Source organism: Staurois parvus, unplaced genomic scaffold, assembly GCF_062004578.1.
Source record: "Staurois parvus isolate SC_StPar_1 unplaced genomic scaffold, SC_StPar_1.0 ptg002753l, whole genome shotgun sequence".
NCBI classification, from domain to species: Eukaryota; Metazoa; Chordata; class Amphibia; order Anura; family Ranidae; genus Staurois; species Staurois parvus.
In genome coordinates, this window is record NW_028320549.1 from 2955530 (window position 1) to 2977062 (window position 21533).

The window sequence follows — 21533 nt, forward strand, 5'->3', positions numbered from 1 at the left end:
CATTGTATTTACCTTCACTGCATAGCGAATCAATAACCTGAGACATGTATGTACATATCAGACACCATGTATTGAAGCAGAAAGAAGAGAACCCATGTGCCTTCAAAAACAATTCGACAAATGTAGCTCCAAGTCTACACATTACTGATTCAAGAGAACACTGCTCACTAGAAACTCCACAGACAGTGTCCGATTAGGTTTTCTGGTATAATACTGCTATTAAAACGTTTTGCATTTGATAGTATGCAAATAAAGAAAAACAAAAAAAAACACAAAAAACATGCAGCTCCTCACCTTGGGAAGTCCATCCATGTCTCCAGACCCTTTTGGGAAACCAATAAAATGAATTATAATCAGTACAAGTCACAGATCTTGGCATTCATATAAACCAAACTACAATTTAAACATAAATGTGATAGGAAATTACTAAGGTGTGTGACTTACCTAATGACCCGTTCATATGATGAGGTTCCATTCCACCCATTCCGCCCATAGGCCCATCAGAACCAGGTCCCATTGGGAACTAAAGTAAAACACACAAGCATTACTTTTCTCTCCAATTTCACAAACTGCCTAATGTCAATGTTACGCTTGGATTGTCAATGCTGGCATAGGTACACCAGGAACAATAATCCCAACGTGGCCACACACTGGACCCCCCAGGAATTTGTCTACTTACATTTGACCGGTTCCCTGTGGGCGGTCCTGGATTCATCATGGTGTAAATGTTGTCACTTGAATTTGTCGATTCTACAAAAAAATGAAAACGCATCAGTGACTGCATGAAATCCAGAATGTTCATATTTAAAGACGGTATGATCAAATGCAAGCAATTCTACACTTGTGACAGCGGGAATGTGCAAAAGGCAATTCCTGAGCTATCAGGATATGAAAAACTGTAAGGCCCGATTCACATCTGTATGGTAAACTTTAGGTGCATTGCTACTGACCTCTATATAAAATACGTTTTGATGAAAGTGCAACAAAAGATGCAGGAAGCATGATTTTTTTTTTTTCCTTTTAAACCCATTGCACCAAAAGCGCACAAGTGTAAACAGGGCCTTCGTCCAGCACATCAGTCAAAAAAAGCATAAGCAGTACTATTACGGTTTATCATCACTTGTTATCGACTCAAACAATAGCACCATCATGTATTTAGTCAATGCAATGTTACCTATATCTAGGTTATCCTAAGACAGTAAACGGTGACCCAAAAATTCACCAAGGTCTTGGCCCCCTGGCTTGCGTCTACTAACCAAGTCCTTTTGGAGACTTAGAAGTTGGGTAGGTTTGGTGATTGTCATTATCTTGGACAACCCCCCCCCATCATGGGAATAATTTAGCTTTCAATGCAAAATTTTAATAAAAATATAAAAATGTATAAATAAAAAAAAAAAAAAAATTATATATATCTCTATCTCAAAAGCACCATCAACATGAATGCAAGAGTGAAACCATGTGACTAAGCCCATTGCTTGAATGACATCTTGAAAGGAAACCATCACGAGAGACACGGAGGATACCATTGCTGACCACTGTTCCTGAAAATGGCAGTTACCTGTCTGTTAAACCGGTATTCTCTACTTTTAAGATGCCACTCTGAAAATGGTATAAAAACAAAAATTTGCAATTTTACTGATCCAAGCACTTGCTCCAGGTTTTGAATTCAGAAAGTACTGAACCAGAGTTCGCACAACTGGCAGGCAACGAGCATTATTCAAAAGAGGCCAGCAACTACTTTATTTCCCTTACAACAGGTGTACTTTATATTGCAAGGATAGACCAGCTATGTTGTTAGAGCGAATAAACAGGTCAGAGTTCATTGTCAGGTTCACAACAATTCATAGGTAGCAAATATACACACCTGCAGGACTGGGCATGATCGGTGTTCCTGGAGGTCCTCCACCACCTGGGGGCCCCTGCAAGTAGACCAAACAAGTTTTGGTTTTAAAATGTTTCAACAACTGACCAAAGAATAATTCAGTGGCTAGGATTACCAAACACCTACAGTCATTGTTGCAACATTCAGTGCGCTATATAAACCACATTAAAATATCTCCAGCACGATCATCAGAGGAGCGGGCACACCTACATCGTTCGACCTATGTATATATGAATTATGAACCATCCAGAACCGACGACTGAACCCATATGGTGAAAAGATCTTATTCAGATCCTGCTACTATGATGGGCCACCATAAAGGTCCCACAGCAAACATTCTTTTTATCTAGCTCTTCACCAGCAATCTGCTTGTATATTACAGTGAAAAATTATATATATGTATGGAATCACCTTACAAAAGCCACAGCTCTACAGAAAAGCTAGACCTCAAAAGGGTTTGGGTAGTGACTTTGAAATCAAACATAATGACACAAAATTCATTAGTCGTTGTACTGTAAAAAGCTGGCCATACGCTGTGCACATTAAATCTGTTCCCAAGGAACCAGACAAAATTCGCTCATTGGATAGCACAGCCTCACTCTGTTCGACAAAGGTCGAAGGCCCCTGCTGGAAAGATTGAGCAAAAAAAGCAGCTGCATCCAATCAGATGCAGATACTCTTTGGATATTTTGACAGCCAGTAGGGCAAGCTGTCAAAATAAAAAACTGCAGTGAAAAATTCCCCCACCTTTGGAATCTGCAGGCTGAATGGGAAAAAAGTCCCATCAGTGTACGGGCAGCTTTATATTTAGGTCATTTGACTTTTTTTGGGTCCCATAAATCCTTGGCGATAGTTAGTTACACCCCCTCAATTTCTGACACAATCCCTCTCCCAAGAAGGAAACCAAGAGCACCCCTGTTGGAAGGGGGAGAAGCTCTTTAAAAAGTAGATATCCTATCAGTGTGATCGGGGTCCAACTCTTCCTCCTATGGGGTAAAAATGACTGCAGTAGTGGAGTCAGGTACTGCAGATCATCCTGGAGTGTCAGTGTCATTCGAGGGTGGACAGATGTCTGATCACCCATCATTTTTGAAAGAGGTCACGTACCTATAGACGGCTTTAGAACTACTCATTCAAAGCTCAAAAAAGTATCTGTTAATAAGAAAGACTCACTGAGTGTAAAGAGGTAAGCTATGCTGTACTAGAGAAGGGAGGAGGAAGTGAGATCAGTTGGTTTGCCAACTGCGTGCAACAGCCAAGGAGAACTTGTCAGTGATCGAGTAAACCAAGTAAAAATCGGAACAGTTTATCCAACTTACCACATATGTGCCAGGTGATGACGAAGAGTATGGAATCTGTGAACAAAGTAGAGATAAGATAAGACTATATCCAGAGAAAACTCTCCATTATCCTATGTCCCCACTAAAATGATGATTAATATGAACATTTAAATTGTATGTGTGGTCATAATCAAACTAAAACAAAGCATTCTGTACATGTCTCACGCACCTTTCACGTTTTATCTTTACAATGACAGTACAGAAAAGATAAACCTCTTGATCCTGCCAGAAATGATCATTTCCTTTGCTGGCAGACTATGCTGCCTGCTATCAGAGGTGTTCTGTAGTTGAGAGAATAGATAACACCTTCCCTCTGTCACTGAGTTGAGAAAAGGGGAGAGCGGGTGGGGGTTTATTCTGTAGTAGTAGAACTTTCTGCTCTAGAGTGACAACACTGCTCCTCCATAGTTACAGCATTGGGAGTGAGCATTGTCACCCTAGAAGAATAAGGGAGCTACTGGTAATATCAACCAAGTGGTGATTTAAAAAAAAAAAAAAAAAAAAAAAAAAAAAAGCCTGAAAAAGAAAGATCAAAAGCAGCTGCTACATCATACTCTTATTTTGTTTTTTGCAGGTAAAATGTGCATTTAATCTAAATTGATTCTTAAGGAGCCTGTAAAGCATTGCACCTACGATCAGCAGACCATGGGTGCAATGTCGGGCTCCTGCAGACTCTCAGGATAGCGGTCTGCCTGTACCTTCCCATACAGGCAGGCAGTTACCTGAGAGCAGGAAGATCAATGAACTACGACAGCACTTCCAGTGCCCTTGCAGTTAATTGAGAACTACAAGCCAGAAGTTGCAGCTCATTCATCCACATAACTCTGAATGATGTGGCTGTGTGGGCAGAGCCTCATACAGCCATAATGTTTTCAAAATGTGACAGCGGCTGCTGGGAGTAGAACCTTCGCCCACTGTCACGGGGCTGGGGTATTGGGGGGAGAGGAAGCAGATGCTTAACAGGTCTCACCCTAAATACAGATCTAACATGTTCAGATGGGTGAACTTATCCTTTAACCACTTGCCTACCGGGCACTTATACCCCCTTATTTACCAGGCCAATTTTCAGCTTTCAGCGCTGCCGCACTTTGATTGACAATTGCGCGGTCATGCAACATTGTACCCATATGAAATTTTGATCATTTTTTTCTCACAAATAGAGCTTTCTTTTGGTGGTATTTAATCGCCACTGGGTGCTTTACTTTTTGCGCTATAAATAAAAAAAGTGCAAAAAATTTGAAAAAAAAAAAAAAAGTTTCTTTGCTTCTATTTTCTAGTTTCTATCTAGGCGGCACTGATAGACAGCACTGATGAGGTGTCACGGATAGGCGGCACTAATATGCAGCACTGATAGGCGGCACTGATATGCAGCACTGATAGGCGGCACTGATAGGCGACACTGATGATGGGCACTGACAGACGGCACTGACTGGCATCACTGCTGGGCACTGACTGGCGGCACTGACTGGCACAACCCCTGGGCACTGACTGGCGGCACTGACTGGCAGCACTGGTGGGCTGCACTGGTGGGTGGCACTGGTGGGTGGCACTTCTGGGCACAGGTGTGTGACACTGCAGAGTGGCACAGGTGTGTGACACTGCAGAGTGGCACAGGTGGGTGCACTGCTGGGCACAGGTGGGTGCACTGCTGGGCACAGGTGGGCGGAGCTAGTGGGCGCACTGCTGGGCGGAACTTGCGGGTGGCACTGCTGGGCACCGATCATCAGGGCACTGATCATCAGTGCCCTGCTGATCGGTGCCGATCCCCGCTCTGACAACTGCCGGTTCTCGGCAGTACTTTCCTCACGATCTGACAGCGTGAGGAAAGTGCAGCCGAGAACCGGCACTTGCATTTCCCTCTGATCAGCGTGTCATTGGACACCGCTGATCGCGTGGTAAAAGGCCACTGTGATTTGCCTTTTACCACATCACGTGATCAGCTGTGTCCGTAGGACACAGCGATCATGGAGATCGCCGGGTGCGCGCCCCCTGGGGCGCGCAGGAGAGCGCGTTCTGGGAGGACGTCATATGACGTCCACTCAGAACTGGCCGGCCGCAGTGCAGCCGTCATTCGGCTATCTGCGGTCGGCAGCTAGTTAAAGGAGGAATCAACCCATAACTAAAAACACTGGAGACTGATGATATTGCTGTTGTCTACCACTTCTTGCTACCTATGCTGGAAAAATTCCCAACTGACAAAAAGGCCAACATACAGAAATGCCAGCCACAACCCCAGTACTGGAAAAGCCCAGCTCTAAAGGAAAATATAACCTTACGCATAGGATGGCCAGAAGTTTGAGACTAGGGAAAGTTTTTCTTCACTGAAGCCTGCAGGCACACAGTTTCTGTTCCCCAAGTAACTACTCTCTGCTAGGACCACCTCTAACACAGGATAGCACTTATTTTCCTGGTGATAATCAGAATAAAAATATTATGGTAGCGTGATTGATTTTATATGAGATGACTATTCCAACCGAAGGAATGGATTGACGATACTGGGGGGGTGGCGAGTAATAAATATACAGGCAAAAGTCGCCTCTTTGCTTCTGCAGCCTGTAGATTTTTGCTTAAGCCGGCTGTAGACGGATCAAAATTTGACCAGTTAAACAGGAAACGGGCAAATTTCAATCCACCTTTGGGCAGGCTGGTCGTACTGAAGTCAATTGATTGAATTTAGTACAACCAGCCTGCTGGGTTTTTTCTGCTCAATCACTGCCGGTGGCTTTAGCAGCTAGTAGTGATCATTGTATTCCAATGGCTAGAGAACTTTCTGCTGTTATAATACAATAGCAAAGTAGAAGTTATTTCCCCATCAACACTAACCATGTTGATAGTAGAATCCAGCAATTTTCTTTCAACTGTGGTTGAAGGAAAGAACATTACATAATGTGTGCCTGCCTGTAGTATCTCGCTACAGCAAAATTCCCAGATGACTATGACCTTCACTGCACTGCAGATTTTGTGCATTATTATTATTATTATTACATCGAGTTTATATAGCGCCAAAGGGTTTGCTCAGCGCTGTACAATAGGGGGGGGGACAATACATGGCACAGTACAACAATAAACAACATACGAGGGGTAAGAGGGCCCTACTCTTTCGAGCTTACAATTTAGGAGGGAGGGGTAGTGGTACAGTAGGAAGTGGCTGAGGGGAATGAAGTGGTGGGAGGAATGAGGGAGGATGGCCGTTAGGTGAGGGTGGGGTAGGCTTCCCTGAAGAGATGTGTTTTAAGGGAGCGCCTGAATGTGAGGAGGGAAGGCGACAGTCTGATGGATTGGGGCAGTGAGTTCCAGAGGATGGGGGAGGACCGGGAGAAGTCTTGCAGTCGTGCATGGAAGGAGGAGACCAGGGAGCAGGATAGAAGGAGGTCCTGTGAGGAGCGAAGGGTACGGGTAGGGCGGTACTTGGGGATCAGGTTGGTGAGGTAGTCAGGGGCAGTGTTGTGAATGGCTTTGTAGGTCAGGGTTAGAAGTTTAAATTTGATGCGTTGGGCAATCGGGAGCCAGTGGAGGGAGAGGCAGAGGGGGGTGGCAGAGGTGGAGCAGTTGGTGAGGTGGATGAGTCTAGCCGCTAAGTTCAGGATGGTCTGAAGCGGGGAGAGCTTGCACTGGGGTAGGCCGATGAGGAGGGAGTTGCAGTAGTCAAGGCGTGAGATAATCAGGGAGTGTACGAGTAGTTTAGTGGTGTCTGGGGTAAGGAAGGAGCGTATCTTGGCGATGTTGCGGAGGTGGAGCCTGCATGTGTTTGTAAGTGATTTGACATGAGGTTGGAAGGAGAGGTTCGAGTCAAGAATGACACCAAGGACTTTGGCTTGTGGGGCGGGAATGATAGTGGTGTTGTTGGTGATGATGGATAGGATTGGGGGGGGGGGGGCAGGGGGAAAAACGAGGAGCTCGGTTTTGGAGAGGTTAAGCTTGAGGAAATGTAGCGACATCAAGTCTGAGATGTTGTTTAGGAGGTGAGTGATGCGGGCGGAGAAAGTGGGGGTGGAGAGGTAAATTTGAGCAAAACCCAAAGTGTTTAAGCTTGCTTTGAACTGACACTTACTGAATTTGCATTATTTGGATTTGGCCATGGTCTGCCTGTTCCTGGACCCCTGAAACAATACAAGAAAGCATTAAAGCAAACTTCCTTGACACAGTAAACCAACAACCCAGAATTCCCTTGTGGCACACTGCTTACATGTTCATGCCGGGACCTAATGAATTGGGTGGAGGCCGCATCCCGCTTCCATAATTCTGCAATGATAACCAAGGGTCAGACTACGGTAACGAGGGATCAACCGGAGAGAGGTGGGAGAGAAGAAAATGAGAGGGTTAGTGGTGCAGACTGAAGAGCCATCTAGTAACAGTACAATTATTGACTAATAATGCAAATGATGCAAAGAGCAGCAGGATCATTATCATAGTTAGTCAGAGGCTAATATGATTAACGCTTGCATTGATCCACATTTCAGATGACAGGACACAGTGCATTAACTGCCTGACAGTCAAGGAATCAGCCAGCCTCGCCATCCCACAGAGGGATAAAATCAGTCATTAGATTCATGCAAGTTTAATTATACAAGTTTCTTCGGATGTCTCCTGTCAATCACAAGGTTCGGAACAACAAAGCCTGCCCTACAGTGTTCCTGCTTCTAAAGTGCCAGAAGTAACCTGCTTCTTTTAATCAGCTTTTTCATGACATCATGTCCCTGTTTTCTGTGTTGTAGAGGTGACATATCTATTGCGGAAGACATGTAAAAGAGGACTTATCACTTGAAATAAGTTTAATGCAAGTTCCAAACTTTTTTTTTTTTTTTTTTAAATACTTTCTGGGGTCGTTTTCACTATTGCTTTTCATATTGGACCTTGTTTACAGCAGGCCACATTTTCCCCTTTTTTTTTTTTTTTTTTTAAAATCAAACATGCAATACACGGTTTATCAACAATAAGGCCTCATTCGTGCATATGTACTGATCCGTAAGCATGTGCTAAGGGCCACCTTCGGCCACCCAGGATGCACAGATGTTCCATGTAGGGGCATGCAGGCAGCCTGTATAAATCAACAGGCAGCTAGCTTTATGGAGCTCCATGCACATCCCAGAGTGCACATCCGTATGGGTGCAATGCATGGATCAGAATGCAGTCTATATTTATTCTAATCCATAAATCTGACCCACGGGGATATACACTCAGGGATGTGCATGGAGGTCCACACAGCCAACCACCTGCCAGTGATTTAAACAGGCTGCCTGCATGCCCCTAAAGGGGACATCTGTGCATCCCAGGCAGCTGAAGACAACCCCTTCTCTTGGTGTATGATCGGTATTACCCACGTGAATGAGGCCTTAGAAGAGTTTACCACTTTTGAAGTAAGTTAGAAGACAGTGTGTCTCCTGTGTATCATATCCACTTTATGGGGACCTTCTAAAATTCATCTGAGAACAGATGTCAAGAATCTGTATGCAGGCACAACCAGAGTGGCTGCTGAGCTAGGGGTATCCAATTTTGGGCTCTACCTCTACAAAGATCCTACCCCCTGTAAAGGTTCTCTGCCAGAGCAAATACCTAAAGAGAGCCTGGATCTGCTTCTGTGCAAGGGCCAATACCCGGAATGAAGCCCAGAGCTGTATAGAGCTATACAACACCACAAAATAGCTACTTTTCGTTAGGTTTTACATCCTCTAAGTTAAAACAGTCAAACATTTCTATGGAAAAAGTTGCCCAAAAAATATATTTGCAGAAAAAAGTGTATTAAAATTTTAAATATTCTATGTAAATAAATGGGCATCTTTAAGGTGTACATACAACTGGATTAAGTAGTTTTACTCCTAATATGGCAATAATTCATTGTGTATAAGTAAGAAATGATTGACAACCTATTATGATCATGGGTACCCTAGAGGTGTAGTAAAAATAAATAACTGTATGATGACCGTACTTGGTTGTGCACGCGCCCACTGCGTTTGCTGGATGTTTGGTCTGCAATGAACACCAGACAATAACACACAAGTCTCTATTGGAGATTTAGAACACTGAAGATTTTTTACTCAAAATGACTGTGGAATCAGTCTCTGAAAAATGCCCAGAGCCGCACTGTAGATGAACCGTGTAAAGCATTAGCGCTTAATCTTCTCCATAAACTAATGGATTGATGATATTGACTGCTCATTAATGAGGCTGTTGGCAATATTTCCAATTTTAAGTAATCTCCTGCAGAGTTAATTTTAGGACTAAATGTTTCAAAGCAAAAACACTCACTCGCCCAACAACGCCCTGCAATGGCAAAATATTACTCAAAAAAAAAAAAAAAATCACTAGTTCCATCACAACGAAATGACAACATGAGAATCACAGGAAGAGACCAGCTCTAGCATAAAGGCCCTGTCGCAGGTAAATAAGGTCACGTTAATCTCCAATGTATGAGAGATACAGCAGGGTAATTAAAATCTGTATTCTCACCTGAGGTCCAGGACCCATGGGGCCCATCGGTCGGGGGGGATTCATCCTTTGCATGGGTCCTCCCATGCCAGGGTGTCCTTTAGAATAAAATAAAAAAAAAACAAGCTAATGAGACATTCCCACAAAAGTGGAAAAGAACCAAATGCCAGTTTTTTGACCAGTTACCTTGTCGGGTTGGGTCCATGGAGTTTGGTAATAAGGGCTGTGATCCTGGAACTCCACCTGGTGGCTGTTAACAAAAGCACATTATTGATACAACAACCATTGAGAGCACAACTATGGGTAAAAAAAAATGTGTTAACAGTTAAATCACTGCATCAGTATTAAATCCATGTATGTGTGGAGGGTGATAAATATCTAAAAAGATAACTTGCCTGACTTGCCATTCTTATGTGCGGCCTGGGTCCTCCACCATATCGAGGTGACATAAAAGGCTGTAATATGGGAACACGATATAATTCAGAATGTATGTTAAAGCATATTAAGATTTCGAGTGAAAATGTTAAACATTCATAAAGCAAAAATCTAATGTAAATATTGAGACAGTATATCGAATTGGAAAGGTTTCTGCGGAAAACAAAGTTATGGACTTGTGTCATGTTTCACATGACTGTCACATTGACTGATATGCCTTTAAATGTTTTCAGTGTTTTGTCTCTGCTCCTCCCTTTCCTTTAGTTTAGCTAATGTTGCATAGATAGAAGCCCCCCCCCCCCCCAGAGATGCATTGCAGCAGCCTCATGGCAAGAAACAGAAGCAGTATGTTCTTTTGACCCTACGAATGTTTATTGTTGTAAGATTCTCACAGTTTATGGAATAAACTTCACATCTGCAAGACATCATTCTGATTGAGTCACTGACTGTGGACCCCAACTGAGGTTGAAGTTATCGCTATCTCATAACAACTGTAAGTTACAGAGATCACACTACCAATGATTAGATTGGACACACAGAACAACTTGCACAGCACAAATCATACATCAACAATGGAATGCCCATTATCTCAATCTTGTAGAGCAGACAAGAAAGACCTTTTGAGAGAGGAGGGAAAGGCATAGATCAGGATATACTTATCCCACAGAGCTCCAAGATCACAGGAGGGAGAAAAGCATTATTTCAGCTTGGTAATAACAAGCAGGTTGAGGTAAAACCCCAAGAAGCATTCTGCCATAGGAACTGGGGCAAAGGCACCTTGATCCAGAAGACGAGGAAGGGCTTGAAGATCTGTGAGTCTGTGCGGAGGTATAGGAAAATTGAAAGCGACAAGGAGAGGGAAGACAGAACAAACTTCAGATTGTAGCTCTGGGACACCGCCTTCCGCACCAAGGCATTTGGAATACAAGTTGTCCACACATCTGCCAAGATTAGACATCCCCTACTCAAGAACCGTGGAGGAAGGCTCGATTGAGGATTTGGCAGACTTGGAATGCCAGGCCTTGTAGGTGGATGTAGAACCAAACTTGGAGAGCTTGATGTTGAAGTCAGGGGAATTAAGAAGCAGAAGGGACATTTCTTAACAGCCAGAGTGGGAGAGAACTTCAGTCTGCTGTTTAGGCTTGTTTTGCTAGAGAAGATCGGCGTTCTTGCCACTAGTAGCATTCTTGATAATGTTATCAAGAACATGTCTAAAGAAACATTGTCCATTGAAGGCCATGCAGATCACACTTGAATCAATGTTCCATAGTCCAGTCCTGAGTGCCCTAAGCATATGCACTAACAGGAGGCATATGAAAGAGATGACATGGGATGCGTCAAGAAACAGTCATAGCTGAAATGTAATGCTACAGCTATCTGCTTCACACATTAAACAAGGGATCAACTTCCACAGTGACTAGGTCTCTTAAGGGATTTTAAAACAGTTAAGAGTGCTTAAAGTAGAACTATACGCAAAACTTGTTTAATTTTGGATAGAGTAAGGAAGGGCTAGAACCCCTCAGTTTATGTTTGTCATCTGTGTCCCTTTGGTGAGATTTGCCTTTACTTCCTGTCCCATAGCCAAAACAGGAAGTGAGAAAATCTGCAAACTAGTGTCCCCATTGGAAAATTTCCCCTCTATTACTTTTCTGGGGACAACAAAAAATGTGGGTTTTTTTTTATTTTCACCTTTGATGACAATGGTAAACAAGATAAACAGAGGATAAATTTGCCTAATGGGGACACAGCACACAGGAATAAAAACAGATGTTCAAATCCATCTCAAGCTTTTCCAAAACTGAAAATAAATTTTGCCTTTAGCTATACTTTAAACAAAATAAAGTCACAGCCATGATAGAGTGTAGAGCAGGACTCCCCCAGCAAGAATGGTCAGTTGGGTTGTAGGAAGCACGTTACATGTTATACCCATATTAAAGGTGTACAATGCTCCTATGCACCTGCCTACCACCGCCTGTGCTCCCCGCTCTGTGACAGCAGGAGAAGGATCTTCTCTCCACACTGGCTGTAATATTTTGAAAACTGTGCACTGTATGAGGCTCTGCCCACAAAGCCGCATCAGTCTGTGAATGAAAAAACTACAAGTACCGTCTGCCACTGCAGCAGGCTTATTGTAGTCTGAATGGGCTACGGATTTAAATCCTTTAAAAGACAGACTGCACCGGTATGGACAGCACCCTTGGTATGGCAAGACATTCATGCATACAAAGTGGGAACAAACCACTTCTGAACAAAATCCTCACAAAAAAGGATACAACACTAGCAAGAGCTTGGGGGAGCAAACAACTTATCAGGAATCTTCCAATCTCTTATCTCAAAAAAGTTTGAAAAACATGCAAAACAGCAAGTCTTGCATCCTTAAGGATTTTTAAAGGACCCAAACCTGGAAAACAGTACTAGTAGAAGCAACAGGGTGATCCTCCAGCTTCAAAAGGGGAGCACATTGCATCAATAAGAGCCAAACAGTCTCCTTTAACTTAAGAGTGATAGCAGAAGACTGTGGGAAAACATCAAACGTATCAGACTTGAGCAACTCCGTATCTGAAGCTAAGGCTGCTGGTAAATCACATACAGAATTTGCTGCAGAAGGTGCTGAAGTGCTCTTGTGGCCTCTGCTACAGTCATTAATGTTTTGACCCAAATTACCCAGTTATTTGCTGTCTCTTATAGCAAAAACCTCCGTCAAAGGGTATCAGACCCAACCACATCTGAGGGAGCCAAACAGGACTCTAGAGGATGGGAGGGACTACAGAATGACTCTAGGCTGCAGACGTTGGCACCATCAGGAGGCCCATTGCAAGCATCCCCTTAACCTTTAGCAGAAAGTGAGCTGGTGGCAACGGGTATAGCTGGACCAAGTCTTCACATACAGGGCAAGCACTGAGGCAATGTTGGCAGCTCTGAACTGGAAAACCCCAATGTGGAATCTAGGGCCCAAAAGTCAACTCCAGGCTACCTCTGTAACATTCAGTCCCATGGGACCTGGATGAGGTACACCAAAAGTCAGGATGAAGATAACTATGCCTGATAGCTGCAAATTAGAGAGGAACCTCAAGCAACCATGAAAAGAAAAAACTTTTGGAACTGATCCCCTCTATTTTCTTTCTGCAACCGCTTAAAGCAGGCATCTCCTTTTCTCCCTCCCGGCAGCATTCAGCGGCTGCAGGAGGAAAATGTTCATTCTATTAAAAAACAGAAATTGGATCCAAAGCCTGGATTCTGACCAAGCATTACAGGCAAATTACAGTGTGCTGCATTGCCAATCGTATTGGATGGCACTACAAAGCACTTTACCAGATGTGTTGTGATTGGCTACTTAAAAAGATAAAAAAGGTACTGGTGTGATATGCATAGGCAGCCCTAATACAACACCAATCAATGCATGTGCAGCATTGCGCCTCAACAGTGTGAATCTGCCCCCACAGAATAATCAGTTCAACTTTGTGAAGTTAAGCAGAGGAATTTAAACAAACTGATGCAAACCACATTGTGGATAGCAACCTGGAACTGGAGCCATGCCAAAGTAATAGGACAGCCCAGTTTTGTTTTTTTTTTTGTGGTAGGCTGGCCAAGTGATACCAACATTCTCTATTTTCCAAAAACCTGTCCATGCATTTGAGTGTCCAAAGTCTCACATAAAAGCAGAGCAGAGCACGTCTTTAAAAAGAAAACCAGAAAGTAAGCACTCTACGCAGCATGAGGCAATTTCAAGACGGCAGCTCCAGAATGCCATTTGACTCCAGGTGACACTGAATATTTAATGTAGGATTCTAAATGAGTCACATACCTGACTGTGAGGACCCATCATGTTGGGGTTGTGAGGTGGTGGCTGTGCATGAGGAGATGGCTGAGATCCAGGTGGACCCTGCTGAAAAGAACATATAAGACATAGTTACTATAAACCAGGGACATATCAGATCTGTCATACCTCCAACTAGAACGACTTTACAGATAAACAGCAATGTACATTATGGAATACTTCAGTTTTTAGTTTATGTTGAGGAATGGAATTGCCTGTGGACCAAGATGCATACTGCAACCATTTTGCAAGCTTCTCTTGCATAATTAAACTACATGTGAATCCTAACAACTCCTATTTGCGTTCTTTTGGTCATTTAAGCCATTGAAAGCTTTTTGTTCTATAATTTATGTCCTGTGCACAGTTGCTTTATCTCCACAAGTCCAGTCAGCCCTCCAAGTTCTTGGTAAACAAAAAACACTACACCCCGTGTCTTGGAGATGAGAGAAGAGAAGAAGAGAAGAAGAGAGAAGAGAAGAAGAGAAGAAGAGAAGAAGAAGAGAAGAAGAAGAGAAGAAGAAGAGAAAAGAAGAAGAGAAAAGAAGAAGAGAAAAGAAGAAGAGAAAAGAAGAAGAGAAAAGAAGAAGAGAAGAAGAAGAAGAGAAGAAGAAGAAGAGAAGAAGAAGAAGAGAAGAAGAAGAAGAGAAGAAGAAGAAGAGAGAAGAAGAAGAGAGAAGAAGAAGAGAGAAGAAGAAGAGAGAAGAAGAAGAGAGAAGAAGAAGAGAGAAGAAGAAGAGAGAAGAAGAAGAGAGAAGAAGAAGAGAAAAGAAGAAGAGAAGAGAGAAGAAGAAGAGAAGAGAGAAGAAGAAGAGAAGAGAGAAGAAGAAGAGAAGAGAGAAGAAGAAGAGAAGAGAGAAGAAGAAGAAGAGAGAAGAGAGAAGAGAGAAGAGAGAAGAGAAGAGAGAAGAAGAGTGAAGAGTGAAGAGTGAAGAGTGAAGAAAGAAGAGAGAAGAGAGAAGAGAGAAGAGTGAAGAGAGAAGAGTGAAGAGAGAAGAGAGAAGAGTGAAGAGAGAAGAGAGAAGAGTGAAGAGAGAAGAGTGAAGAGAGAAGAGTGAAGAGAGAAGAGTGAAGAGAGAAGAGTGAAGAGAGAAGAGTGGAGAAGAGTGAAGAGTGAAGAGAGAAGAAGAGAAGAGAGAAGAGTGAAGAGTGAAGAGAGAAGAGTGAAGAGAGAAGAGTGAAGAGAGAAGAGTGAAGAGTGAAGAGAGAAGAAGAGAAGAGAGAAGAGTGAAGAGAGAAGAGTGAAGAGAGAAGAGTGAAGAGAGAAGAGTGAAGAGAGAAGAGTGAAGAGAGAAGAGTGAAGAGAGAAGAGTGTGAGACATTCTGCTTAGCAAAAGCGAGCTTGGTAGGGCTTACACCATTTTCTTGTGACTTCAGTCCAGAAAAAGGCACAACAGGAAACTCTAAAACAGAGTCCATTTCTGCCAAAACAAGTATTTTCTGGACTTGCAGATTTCAAAGCAATACAATATGGACAAAAGTGCATGTATTATCCTCATGTCTTTAAAAGAGAAATTACAATATTTAAGTCAATTCTATATATTTTTTTAAGCTTTTAAATTTACTGTCCTTTAGTATAATGCTCACCACTTTGATGGACAGCCTTCACTGACATACAGGGAGGCTCCGGCTATACCAGTCTTCAACACTACTTCTGGGTGGCAAGCTAAGCTAGCCTGTCTTCTGCACCCCCCTAGTTGTTACTGAGGTTATCTATCAATGGGATGGGCCAATCAGGAGGAAGAGGACACGGGGACAGAGCTAAGTGGCACTCTGTGTGTGAATGGACACACAGAGCAGCAGCTCAGGAGCTAGCATGCTCAGGGGCCCTCCATAGCAAGCTACTCGACAGGAGGAAGTAGCCTGGAGCTCCGGCAGAGGACAAGGAGTTCTGTATTATTTTTATTTGCACTTTATAAACAGATTGAAGATTTTCGCTCTGATGAATATCTAGAAATTATGGAGTGCAGTTAACTTCAGCCAGGCAACAGGACAAAAAAAAAAAAAAAAAAGGGACACTAATTATCAAAAAGTGAGGAGCAATCTTAGCCCAAGCTCACATATATTTGAGTGCAGGAATGTGCATAAATTGCATGAATTCCTTCAGCTGCACACAATGCGGTGCTGCACAGAAAACGCACAGCAGTGCCATTGATTCCTATAGCCTTATTTCACACTACACACTGCATATGAATCGCCAGAAATTACACCGCATTCCAATGCAAACATACTATTCATTGTGGTGCGTTTTAGCCCATTCATTTTGAATGGTCTGAAATTACACCACATTGCACCAAAAGACATGTATGCACCAATTTTGGAGCCACACTGCAACAGGATCACATGATTGTTTGGTACCACACGATCCTGTGTAGCAAACGCGCTGTGTTTGCAACCTGCGTTTGGGGTTTCATTAAGAGTGCACTGACACCCGCTGCAGATCACAAGGGCAGTGTGGGAAATGTTCACAGATCGTGGGTGTCCTGCACTGCTTTCTAGTATGAACCTAGGTTTAGGGCCCGTTCATGCTAGATGCAAATTGCACTGCCCCTGTGATCTGCTACAGGAGTCAGTGCAAAGTTATCACCACCCCAAATGCAGGTCACAAATGCAGTGTGCTTGTCTGCCACTAGACAGGATCACATGGTATAAAGGTTAGTATCATGTGATCTAATTGCAGTGCGTTTCAAAAAAAAAAGTGCAGTGTAGTTAGATTTCAACTCTTTCAAAATAAATGGGTTGAAATCGAACTGCATGCGAATCGCACATCGTCCCTGTCCAATTCACATGCAGTTCCTAGTATGAATGGGCTCTTCATGGCACACCCAACCTCCACACTGAGAAATGCGGTGCAGTTTCCCGCACACAGAAATGGCAAAAGCACTCTGATTTCTGTGTCGGCCACGTTTTAAAAAAGGTGCAGGGACCTTTTCTCTTTAGAAAACGCAGGCACAACAGCCCAATGAAAGGGCTGCCATGCCCGCACACCCACGGCACACAGCCACATACAGTTGTGTTCAAAATAATAGCAGTGTGTTGAAAAAAGTGAATAAAGCTCAAAATCCTTCTAATAGCTTTTATTTCCATCCACACAAATGCATTGGGAACACCACACATTCTATTCCAAATCAAAACATGAAGAAAAATAGATCAAATTTGTGTTGTAAATAGCAGTGTTTGTATTCTTCTTTACAAACTCAAACATTCACTATATAAACTGAAAAATGTTTGAAGATTTTGCTTTCCTTTGAATCACTTAATGAATATTTAGTTGTATAAGCACTGTTTCTGAGAACTGCTGTACATCTGTGTTGCATGGAGTCACCCAACTTCTGGCACCTGTGAACAGGTATTCCAGCCCAGGATGATTTTGACCTTGCGGGGGCTTCTTGCAGATAGCTTGGCTTCACATAGGCGTCTTCTAATTGTAACAGTCCTCACAGGGAACTTTACACCTTCTTTGATCTTCCTGGAGCTGATTGTTGGCTGAGTCCTTGCCATTTTGGCTGCTATTCTATCCATTCGAATGGTAGTTTTTCGCTTTCTTCCACGTCTTTCAGGTTTTGGTTGCCATTATAAAGCATTTGCGATCATTTTAGCTGAGCAGCCTATCATTTTCTGCACTTCTTTATATGTTTTCCCCTCTCCAATCAACTTTTTAATCAAGGTACGCTGTTCTTCTGAACAATGTCTGGAACGACCCATTTTCCTCAGAATTTCAGAGAGAAATGCACTGTAACCAGCATGTACAACATTTGCTGCCTTCCTTCTTTAAATAAGGGCAATAATTGCCACCTGCTTTTCAAAGAATGAATGACCTCACTAATAGAACTCCACACTGCTATTATTTTGAACATGCCCCTTTCAATTAGTGATTCAATTACACAGAATCAGCAGCATGCATGTCATGACTGTTGGGTCTGTTGGATTTCTATTACTCTACTACACCTGCTAGTAAATTATTTGCCATATAGAAATATCATTTCTACCAAAAAAAGTGATTGATCAGGTTAGTGATGTCTGCTATTATTTTGAACACAACTGTATATGTGAACCCAGCCTAAGGTTCCTATCTCACATGCATACACATACTAGGACAACTTTAGACTGGAGCCAGTTATATTTGTTCATATATAATGGACGCATGTTCGTGGAAAACAACGGATGAGCTCAATGCTCAGGAGGACCATTATTCTTTATGGCCATGCATAGCAGTGAGGACCGGAGGGCGAGGAGCTGGCCTAAGGAGTGGGCAAGCAATGCAAGTTGACATTTGGCTATAGTGATCACAATTAACATCTAAAAAATAGTGAAAAAAGTGCAGCGCTATTTATTTATTTCGCCTGAGAGGGTATTTGTGCCTAGCGGCTACTTTAAGATTTGGGTACTACATAGTTTTTATCACATGCACTAGTTTTGTGATCCATAGCAGTGCGCAAGATTCTATTTATTTATTTCACAACGCACATTTAAAGGTGTAGTATATAGAAATGTCATGATGTGCATGCTGGGACTTGTAGTTTGTGGACAGCTGTGAGCTTTCATGATACCTACAACCAGTAATTAGGCATGGATCTATGCTTGCTGGGGAATGTAGTTCCTTAGCGGCTGCAGAGCAAGTCTAGCCGCGGCTGGCCTGGAGGCATGCTTCCATGCTGTGCTCAGTGACAAATCACCTCTGCCTCCAGAGGTGAACGAAGACTGATGACTGCGCTCTCCGCAGACCAGACTCTGCTGCTGTAATGCATCTCCTTAACCCCGTGAGAAGAGGCGCGTCCCATGAACCCACCGCTGGAGCGAAGACGGCTAGTTACCATGAGCAGTTTGCCTTAATTAACAGAAATTAATTAGCCATTTTGCAAGCACTTGTTTAACAGCTTTGCTAAACATTAATGCCACTGATAATTCCTGCTGATTAGCAGGTCCCATAATTAGCAGTGGAGGAACAGAGGGAGGACGGCTCAGCACCTGTACGCCCACTAATCAGGGATCTGGCTGCCGCTCGAGCCAGCAAACACGCTGCAAACCTGGCTGCCTGTATGCTTTGGAAACATCCCAGAACTCTCCTCTTCTGCAGCAACCAACTAGCCGGCACTGGTCATCCAAGACAGCCAAGGACACGTTCAAAAACAACGAGGGTCTTACCTGGAAGAAGCCGGGGGGAATGGGTCCTCCTGGCATCCCATCGTTGGGAGGAATGTTGCCAAGAACTGGGCTTGGGGCGGCTGCCGCACTCTGTGGAAGGAAACAGACATTTTGTAATTACAGGGTCTATAGATCATCAATGGCCTGCACTGTCCCACAGCAACCGGGAGGGAACTGTCCAATGCATAATAAAGGTCTGTCACAAAGCAAAATACGTGTGAAAAGCATCAGATGGAAGCTGCAGTTACCAAGGGTTTATGCCCTTTCTGGGGCTGGGACATCACTTGCAGCTAACCAGGTACAGCTTTACTTCACCAGAACTAGAATGCATCTTGGATATGGGGTGCAGTTTCCAGCAGAGGCTTCTCACACATTTGCTTTTATTAAATATTGAATTATAGCATACATAAAAAGGCAACCTTTTAATCAAGGTGTTGATTTACTGAAAAATCATTACATGCATTTCAAAATAATCATATTTCAGTCTGTTGCTGTATGCTTTCCTGTATTTCTAATAAAATGTTATTGAACAAAAATAAATTAAATAAAAATATTAGCATCTTGCTCTGTCCTCATATTAGGTTTCCCTATACAGAAAGCATCAGAGAGAGGAATGGTCAGCACTGAAAAAGTGTTATCAGTCCAACATTGGCAGTCTGCTGGCAGGAGAGTAAAATAAGAAGAGTGATGATGCCATTACTAATCTGCTGTCCAACTAGGTCAGCAGCCAATGGTATTGCATACATTATCTAGATCACTTTTTTACCCCCCCCCCCCCCCTCCCCTAAAGTTTAGAACAGATTAGGGAAAGGTTAAGGCTGCCATAGACAGCTCCCATGTATGCTGAATCAGCTGAAATTTAAACTGTGAGTGGCCCCACCTGGCTGGCAATCATCATTTAAAAAATTGGAGAAACAAAATGGAAAATTGTAGGCTGAACAACAACTGCATTCTATCAGATGCAGTCACTGTTCAAGTATTCAGACAACCGAAGATGCCAGCTGTCTAAACACAATAGCCAGCCCAGGAGATTCATCTATCCACACTGCTGTGCATGGAGGAAACGATCAGATCTCTCTTGTACAGCCCATGGGCTCAACAAAAGAAACCTATACATGTATGACTAGCCTTAAGTATGGGACACATTTTTTGTTTTGTTTTTTCGTTTGTTTTCTAAGCCCATTGGCTAAACAAAAAAAAAAAAACAACACAGATTCCTGCATACACACAAGTGTGGATACGGGCATACTCCCCTGCAGGGACATTGTATTCTGACAGCAGGAGCACTGTGCTGGTGGAATACACCGAGCAGTGGTACTGCCAATTGGCTGCAAGCCGCTGATAAAAAGGTTGTCCAGAAGGTCCGATCAGCTTCTGTCAAATAGGAAGGGTTACCCGCAGATCAAAATTTGGCCGGTGTCTGCTGAACCAGCTGAATTTCGGTCCATGTGTACTCAGCTGAAGGACCCTAGTCACATTTTTACAGCCGTGTCCCCCATGGGAAGAATTACTCTTTGTATTTGCACTTGTGATCATCACCCCCAGTACAAAAATGAATGGGAAATCTAAAATGTGTGCAATTCTTAGAAACAGAAGGTGAGGAAAAATTTAATATGACACCTTCTCTGGTGACAACTGTCTAATGCCAGTCATAGACTGTTCAAACCTTGGCCGGTTCAGCAGGAACCGACTGAGATTCAAACCATGTACAGGCAGGCTGAATGTACAAAAGTTGATCGATCAATCAACCTGGGTACAGCCAGCCTGCTGGAGTTTACAAGGAATTATTGTTAGTGGCTGTTATAGCCGCTAGCAATAATCACTGTCTTTTCCTGGTTGGGACAACTTCCCCCGCATTACCGCAGTGAGAACACAATGGCTCGGCAGCAGGGAATCCCCTGTCAACACGGTGTGGTCCGTGGTTAGAAGAAATAAATTTGCTCCGTCTATGGCCTGGCTTTATGCACACTGCAGCTCAAAAACGCTTTTTCCAGGCATTTTGACTTTATTTTCTGCATCTAAATACCCCTCCGTGTTAGCACACGTGTCCATGCACAGGCAGAAAAAAAAATAATCACTTGTGTGTTCAGGAGAGGAACGTTTTGGCAGGAAAAAAAAAAAAAAAAGCCCAACGCACCTAAATGCATATAAATTTAGCACTTGAGCATTTATTTCAATGGCCAGAGTGAATTAATATTCAGGCCAATTAACTGAATGAACGTCCAAGCACTTGACATGCCTAAATGTGTTTCCAAAAATTTGATTGAGACATGTTTTTGATGCCGCTTTTCGCCTTTAGCAGTCAATGTTAATTAAATCACACGATACACAAATGGACCTGTGGTAAGGCTTGACGGTGCCATCAGGAGACACGGATTTTCATCAAGCCTTAACACAGGTCCCTTTGTTCATTTGGTCATGATTTTATTAATATCTCCTGATCAAGTGGGAGACTCTCCTAAAACATGTTGGCTGTATCTAATTCTCTTAG

At 43.1% G+C, this 21533-nt stretch overlaps 1 protein-coding gene across 4 annotated transcripts in view; it reads right to left on the bottom strand.

The window, feature by feature from the left end:
• SSBP3 (single stranded DNA binding protein 3) overlaps window positions 1–21533 on the bottom strand; it is a 116938-nt gene that overhangs the window by 5395 nt on the left and 90010 nt on the right. Inside the window, exons 5-16 of one of the 4 annotated variants that reach the window (XM_089666576.1) lie at window positions 19043–19132; window positions 13889–13966; window positions 10044–10103; window positions 9835–9898; window positions 9670–9746; window positions 7409–7464; window positions 7274–7322; window positions 3202–3237; window positions 1865–1919; window positions 680–750; window positions 445–523; window positions 295–323 (exon numbers count right to left, since the gene is read on the bottom strand). In XM_089666576.1, coding sequence (XP_089522702.1) covers window positions 295–323; window positions 445–523; window positions 680–750; window positions 1865–1919; window positions 3202–3237; window positions 7274–7322; window positions 7409–7464; window positions 9670–9746; window positions 9835–9898; window positions 10044–10103; window positions 13889–13966; window positions 19043–19132 — 744 coding nt within the window. Of the gene's footprint in view, window positions 1–294; window positions 324–444; window positions 524–679; window positions 751–1864; window positions 1920–3201; window positions 3238–7273; window positions 7323–7408; window positions 7489–9669; window positions 9747–9834; window positions 9899–10043; window positions 10104–13888; window positions 13970–19042; window positions 19133–21533 lie in introns of all 4 variants that reach the window. The other 3 variants (XM_089666574.1, XM_089666573.1, XM_089666572.1) reach the window with 3 other exon arrangements.